Source organism: Bos indicus, chromosome 19 (genome assembly GCF_029378745.1).
Source record: "Bos indicus isolate NIAB-ARS_2022 breed Sahiwal x Tharparkar chromosome 19, NIAB-ARS_B.indTharparkar_mat_pri_1.0, whole genome shotgun sequence".
NCBI lineage: Eukaryota > Metazoa > Chordata > Mammalia > Artiodactyla > Bovidae > Bos > Bos indicus.
In genome coordinates, this window is record NC_091778.1 from 17068484 (window position 1) to 17075084 (window position 6601).

Genomic DNA, 6601 nt, shown 5'->3' on the forward strand with positions numbered 1-6601 from the left:
CTGTTTTGAAAAAGTTTGCTTACACAGAAAACAAAAGCACTCACCATAAAGGAACATGTTGATAAATGGACGGTTTTAAAATCAGGAAGCTGTATCATCAAAAGATAGTGAAAAAGAAAATCACAGATTATGAGAAGATGTTTCAGTTCACATGTTTGTCAAAAGATTCTGATACAGAGTGTAGAAAATGCTTCCACAATTTCATAATAAAAAGACAGGCAATCTAAAAATAGACAAGATCCACCAAGTCTATCAAAAATGGGTATAGGATATGATGAACTGGACCTTCATAAAAAAGATACCCAATAAACATTTAGCAAGATGTTCAAGCTTATCTGTCATGAGTAAAACACAATGGAATGCCCAGCTAAATTAAACCATGATTTTATGGAATTATACACATAATCAGAATGGCTAGATTAAGAAGAATGGCAGTACCAAGTGTTGCAATATCAATGAACTGACTCAAACTCTCATACATTGCGGGTGGGAGTGAATGTAAATTGGTGAAACAGATTTGGAAAATATTTAAGCCATATCTGGAAAAGTGTTTGATGGCTGAGTATATGCTTAATATATACATATCCTGTCAACCATGTATGTATTTCTGTCTTTTTTATTTCTGTCTTTCTTATCTATATATCCATATTTATTTCTATCTATCTATCTATCTGCCATCTACCTGCAAAACTGTAAGTTCACACTGATAACTTTTAATTGCAGTCCAACCCCACAGAGTTTTTCTAGCCTCCAGCATTCTATATTTCTCCATAGAAGCTTCTCCAACAGTAAAGGAGTTGGCTTCCACTATCTTCAATACATCTACTTATTTGCTAAGTCCTTCCTTCAGGTCACCATTCTCTTAAGTACACGGCTAACTCAGTCCTGGTGCTATGGATCCTAACTTGTGGACTGTCTCCTGAACCCAGTCCTACCGAACATGCTGGCTGAGTGCTCCACAGTCTTGGCTCAGCCCTGGTCCCAAAGAACTTACTGGGATACCTGATCCTGGTCCCAGCTTCAGTCTTGGTAAACACACCAACGGAATGCCCAGCTAAATCCCTGGCCCTGAGCTAGTGAACTTGCCTGGAGAAATCCAGGCATCGCCTGGAGGAAGGAGAACAAATATTGAAGGTAAAAAACAATGAATCAATAAGATAGAGCTTGAGATGAAAACGTCTGTCCAGGTAGCTCCTTTGAGAAGTGACCCCAGGGATGAGGACTGAGAGGCAGCCCAGTGAGATGCAAAAGGAGACAGCAACACAAGTATGCATAATTAAGGTCAGAATAGTGGGCGATGAGGACAGCTTCTCCTGGAAATACTCGATGAGTGTACAGAATGGCTCCCAGAATCAACTGCTGGAAGGAAGAGTGGCAGAAGCTTTTAAACATCTGCTCTGTACTTCCCTGGTGGTACAGAGGATAAGAATCCACCTGCCAATGCAGGGGACACAGGTTCAATCCCTGATCCAGGAAGATCCCACGTGCCGCAGGGCAACTAAGCCCATGTGCCACAACTACTGAGCCCAAGCTCTAGAGACCAGGAGCCACAGCCACTGAACCCATGTGCCGCAACTACTGAAGCCCTCGCGTCTAGAGCCTGTGCTCTGCAACAAGAGACGTCACCGCAATGAGAAGTCCGTGCACTGAAATGAAGAGCAGGCCCAGTTCACCACAACCAGAGAAAGCCCACATGCAGCAAAGAAGACCCAGCACAACCAAAAATAGACTAATTAATTAATTAAAAAAATCTGCTCCACTCTTCACAGGTGGAAAGTTGTCACCCACGGCGTTTGTTCCCCTGAACTGTGAGTATCACACAAATGTGTAGGCTGAGCCAGCTCCTGACCTGAGATGGCATCCAAGGAGAAGCCGGTGGACAGGAAGCAAGAAGCGAGGAGACACAGAGCAGATGTTGAGAGAGTGAAGTGAATCCAGGCCTGCAGCAAGCTGCCTGCCCGAGGCATGGATGAAATCAGTAGTGAACCCAACAGGATGCTCGCCAGCTTCCTGTGACCTCACCAGTTCTTTGCCCCCAGCTGACAAAGAAATGAGTTGTGTTCACAGAAATGAACCCATTAGTAGAAGGATGTGGATTTTCAAAACACAACTATTCCAGTTGAGGCACATAAAGCATCAATACCTTAAATAAGGTGACATATCACTTACCACATTTATGTTTCATGTCATTAACAAAGTTCACTGTGATTTGAAATACGGCGACACGGTCCCGGAGTGCCTCTGGGGAAGTGACACTTGGGGAAGACAAATGGACTGTGTCTTCTGCTGTAGCCTGGTGACAGTTTAAGATGAGTCTCATGCCTTTGAAATTTAGGACTTGTGTCCAGGGAGTTCATGAAACCCTGGGCCCAGATCTTTGGAGCCAGCTTGACTTTGAGACTGCGAAAGTGCGTGGTTAAGAATCAGATGGAGCCTTTCTGGTTGGAAAGCACTCTTTTTACCCAGCTGACATTTAGATGCCTTACTTTAGGCACCTGGGGTTTCGGTGTGCTACCTTGGGCTTCCGTGGAAAGCTTATTTTCAGACAGGTGATATATCTGACTTGGGAGTTTTTGCCACTAGGCTGGGCTCATGGTTGGCTCGGTGGTTTTAATTCTTGGCACTTTCTTCCTGACCCTTCCCTAGCCAACAGGCATGACCAACTTCCCAAGAGATATGGCTCCTACGGTAGGAAGTTTATGAGGTCATATCCCAGATCCTCTTACTTCCTGCCTGTGATACAGAGCTACTTTCACTTTTATATGGAGCATCTTAGTGCCAGAGAGAGAAACTGACTTCCTGTAAGTGACTCAGAAAGTCAGAACCAGTTCTGGGATCAGAACCCAGGTCTCTTGCGTTGCCACGCTTCCATGTTTGTACTGGAATCAGGGCATCTCTCCAACCTGTGACAGGCTCCACAGACCTGGATAAGCTGGACAAGAGTTGTCTTCCTTCAGGAGGGGTCTTGCTGTTTGTGCCTCAGTACAATGGGCCTCATGTCTGAAAAAGGAGCCAACTGTGGTGGCTCAGATGGTAAAAAATCCACCTGCAATGCGGGAGACCTGGGTTTGATCCCTGGTTTGGGAAGATTCCCTGGAGAAGGGAACGGCTAACCACTCTGGTATCCTTGCCTAGAGAATTCCATGGACAGAGGAGCCTGGCAGGCTACAGTCTACGGGGTTGCAAAGAGTTGCACATGACTGAGGGACTTTCACTCACTCACTCATGCTCATGAAGTACAAGAGAATCTTGACCTTAAGAGGCTGTTAAGGAAAGGAGATTCCATGCCTTCAAAAGGATTTTGCAAATTCTTGGGACTGGGGTTGAGGGTATAGTGATGGAGATGAATTCATTCTGTATCACAAAGGTAACAGCCCTGTGGATAGTCGATTTGCAAGATCATAAAAGAAGGGTCTATGTTTTGGTCAATTACTCTCTTCTTCTATAGCATTTAACATATCACTCTATCTGGCCCATTCTTCCTCACCTCATCCCACTCCCACCGTGCACCATTTATAGTCCCACCATTTCTCTGCTCCATGGCAGCATTCTGCTCTCAGACCTTCCCTCTCATGCTCCATCTTGTATTCAAACACGAAGTTATTCTTCCTGATGCTCACCTCTGCATGTGAGATTTTCCTTCTCTCCTATTTCAGAACTCAGTGCATCTCTATTATCTGCTGAAGTTCTAATCTGAAATTCAAGAGCCACTACAATCTGGCTCCAAACTGAATTTCTAAAACCTCAACTCCTCTGTTTTCCTAGAGCCCAGCCAGGTGGGATTCCTTCCTCTGGCCCACTCCCCTCACCTCCCTCCTCTATCAGCTCTGAAGAATCCTTTCCTTTTCCATCACATTCAAATCTCTCATGAACTGTCTGGTTGAAGACTTATATCCAAGGAATAGTCTTAAGTGGATCTCTGGGCTATAGGCATCTAGTTTCCTCTTGGATTCGATTTCATTCCTGGGATGTTATTCTAGGTTTGAGAATGAACGAAACAGAGAAAACCTGGGGTTGTGGGAAAATGGTTAAAGACTGTTGCAAGAGATCAAGAGAGAGACCAGGCAGAGGTCAATGCGCAGAGAAAAGAATTGGGAACCTAGATGCTATTACGGGCGGGTGACTCAGGGACTGGAGCCAGAAGACTGGAACAGCTTGGTCATTCTAGGTTCTCCCTAATCCTAAATTGAGTCCAAAAGATGTATTAGAGGATGACTTTTACACTCCAAATTGTCATTCCTCACTACCATTTTCTCCCTCCCCACCAAATGTTATCCCATGAAAAATAAGACCAAGTAGCTTGAAATTATATGTATTTTTTTATTTGAAAATTCCATAGTCATGTAATAACATTACTTTCCATCACAATACTACATAGCACACATCCACTTACAGGAGCACTGATTTCCTAAGATTCCAAAAGTGTTTCACTCTGATAATCAGTGGAAGGACCTCACCATCCTACATGCAGTAGGATGGGAAATAGCACCATCTTGCTATGAACTTAATCAAGCTCACAGGAAACTCATCACCAGATGTTGTATCTTATATTCATTAGGATTTATGGCAGATAAAGTAAAATAACAATAACTTAAACATAATTAAATATTGTTTAAGAAACTACGTGTTTAAATTATTTAAAAAAAAAACTCTTTTTGGCCATTATAATACAATAATACACCTGGGGAAGGTTGGGAAGAAATAAATAAGATTTTCCAAGACTCTGTCTCTCAGTCTAGGTATGAAGGTTCAAGGCTTCGGTGTTCGGGACTTTTGGTCCAGGAGCCTTATGGAAGTCTGGACCCACTTCTGCTTGGGGTCAGCACAGACATCCCTGTCCGCTTTGGTCTTGAAGCTGTGGGGAAAAGAGGGCAGAGTTAAATGGAGTGTCTTGAGGATTTTTCCCAGGAGTTTGATCCATTGGCCCCTAAAGCTGATTAGCCCTTGCTCCCTGGTTGAGGAGCCTGAATGGGGACAGGAAGAAGGGGAAATAGGAGGAAGAAACTTCTTTTCCAGAAAAGAAGTTCTGCTATTACTGCCCCAGGGGAAGCCCTCCAGACCCTTGGCTAAAGGAACTTGGATGATCTGACCAAACTCCTAGAAGAGGAGCCCGGAGTGTGTATATTTTCCTTCTTGTGGGTTCAGTTTGTCTATGGAGTAAAGGGTCCTTTGGCTTAGGTGTTTCATTTATCTGACTCATTTGGACGCATAGAAGTCAGATAGAGCTTTTGGCTGTGGGTGCCAGGGCATGGTCCACTTACATCACAGCTTCCTGGGGACACTGGCTGTTGGTGATTCTCGTGTAGCTGTCCAGCTTCTTGAAGGGGATCTTCCCATTGATCACACTAAAGCAGCAGGTGATTGGGGTAGAAACTGAATCTGAAAAACATTTTGCAAAGAACCAAAGAGTTATGATGTGTTGTAAGTACACATGTGTCAGAGAAAATAAAGAAGATAGGAGATAAAGCTAGTGCTTGAATTCTAGCTAGGACCCACCACTCCCACGTTCAGAGCCTTAGTCCAGATCCCGCAGGTAAAATGGTACCTGTGAGTCAGTTTCTTCTACTGAACTGTGGGGTCTCTCATTGTTGACTGTAAATGGGGAAATCTTGAGTAACAAGATTAATCCTTGTAGTGTGATTTCAGAGAGTCTGTTGATCCAAAACCTCTGAACCTGGGAAGATACTTTCTAAGAACTTGCTTCCCAGCTCTGTCTCCATGGGCTTAGAGCCAACCTATGTCACATGCTGAGATAGATGCCTATGGGTCTTTATCCTTCACAGCCACCATTCTGGAAGTTACGCTGGACCGTAATCCAACATTGGAAGCCTCCAGCAAGAATTTCTTCCTCTCTACCATTGCCTGAAATGTCTTTTTCATCCACAATGAGAAATGGTCCTTCCTTCTCTGCCCCATCCAAATACAAGATGAGGATTGTTGAGAGTGCATTTAGTGTCCCGAAGGTCAGGCAAGATAATGGAGCCTGGCCCCAGGGGCCTGAGCTTCTAGCTCTGGTCCTGCCTCTGACCAGCTGTGAGGTGCCAGCTCTTAATTCTTCTCTTGCTTTCACCTTCTCCATCTTTGCAATGGAAGCTATGCAGCAAGCATGGGGTGACTTATGCCCGGGGTTAATAGCTGGGGTAGTGAAAGCGTTAAGGCTTAAGAAGAGAGGAGCCTTACCTGGCTGAGCGAGCACCTGGGTGCCGAAGGTGGCTGCCACGAGCAGCAGACACAGAATCCCAGCGGAGACCTTCATGTTGGAGGGTGAGCACGGGGGCTTCAGCCTGAGAGTTGGCGGTTGCTGAGTTGGTCTCAGTCTGTGGAAATCTGGCTCCTGTGGCTGATCTGCCTGCCTTTTATAGGGAGCAGAGTGCATGGGTAGGGTGATGTTTAAGGAAGGACCGAAGAAGCCCCTGAATGTGCTGAGTAAGCACCAGATCTTGGTGGTGATTTCCGAACACTGAGAAAAGGAAGTTGTACAGTTTCCATCATCTGTTTGGGCTGTGGGGCAGAGGTGGAAGGATATGTGTCCATGCCAGTAAAATGTACAAAGTGACATCATTAGACTATTAAGAGCTCTGATTTCTTTGAAACGGAACAT

At 44.7% G+C, this 6601-nt stretch overlaps 1 protein-coding gene across 1 annotated transcript; it reads right to left on the reverse strand.

Moving 5' to 3' along the window:
• Positions 1-4300: 4300 nt before the first annotated feature.
• CCL8 (C-C motif chemokine ligand 8) lies at positions 4301-6338 on the reverse strand. The gene is made up of 3 exons (XM_019980660.2): positions 6181-6338; positions 5262-5379; positions 4301-4855 (listed from the first exon to the last, which is right to left on the reverse strand). The coding sequence occupies exons 1-3, from the start codon at positions 6254-6256 to the stop codon at positions 4750-4752; spliced, it is 300 nt and encodes a 99-aa protein (XP_019836219.1). The 5' UTR covers positions 6257-6338; the 3' UTR covers positions 4301-4749.
• Positions 6339-6601: the final 263 nt, after the last annotated feature.

Excerpts from the sequence above, each read along its gene's own strand:
- CCL8 (XM_019980660.2), bottom strand. The coding sequence starts at position 6,256 with ATGAAGGTCTCCGCTGGGATTCTGTGTCTGCTGCTCGTGGCAGCCACC. Across the intron at positions 5,380-6,180 it reads CCAGGTGCTCGCTCAGCCAG|ATTCAGTTTCTACCCCAATC; the intron begins GTAAGGCTCCTC and ends AATGTTTTTCAG. Across the intron at positions 4,856-5,261 it reads TGTCCCCAGGAAGCTGTGAT|CTTCAAGACCAAAGCGGACA; the intron begins GTAAGTGGACCA and ends TTTTCCCCACAG.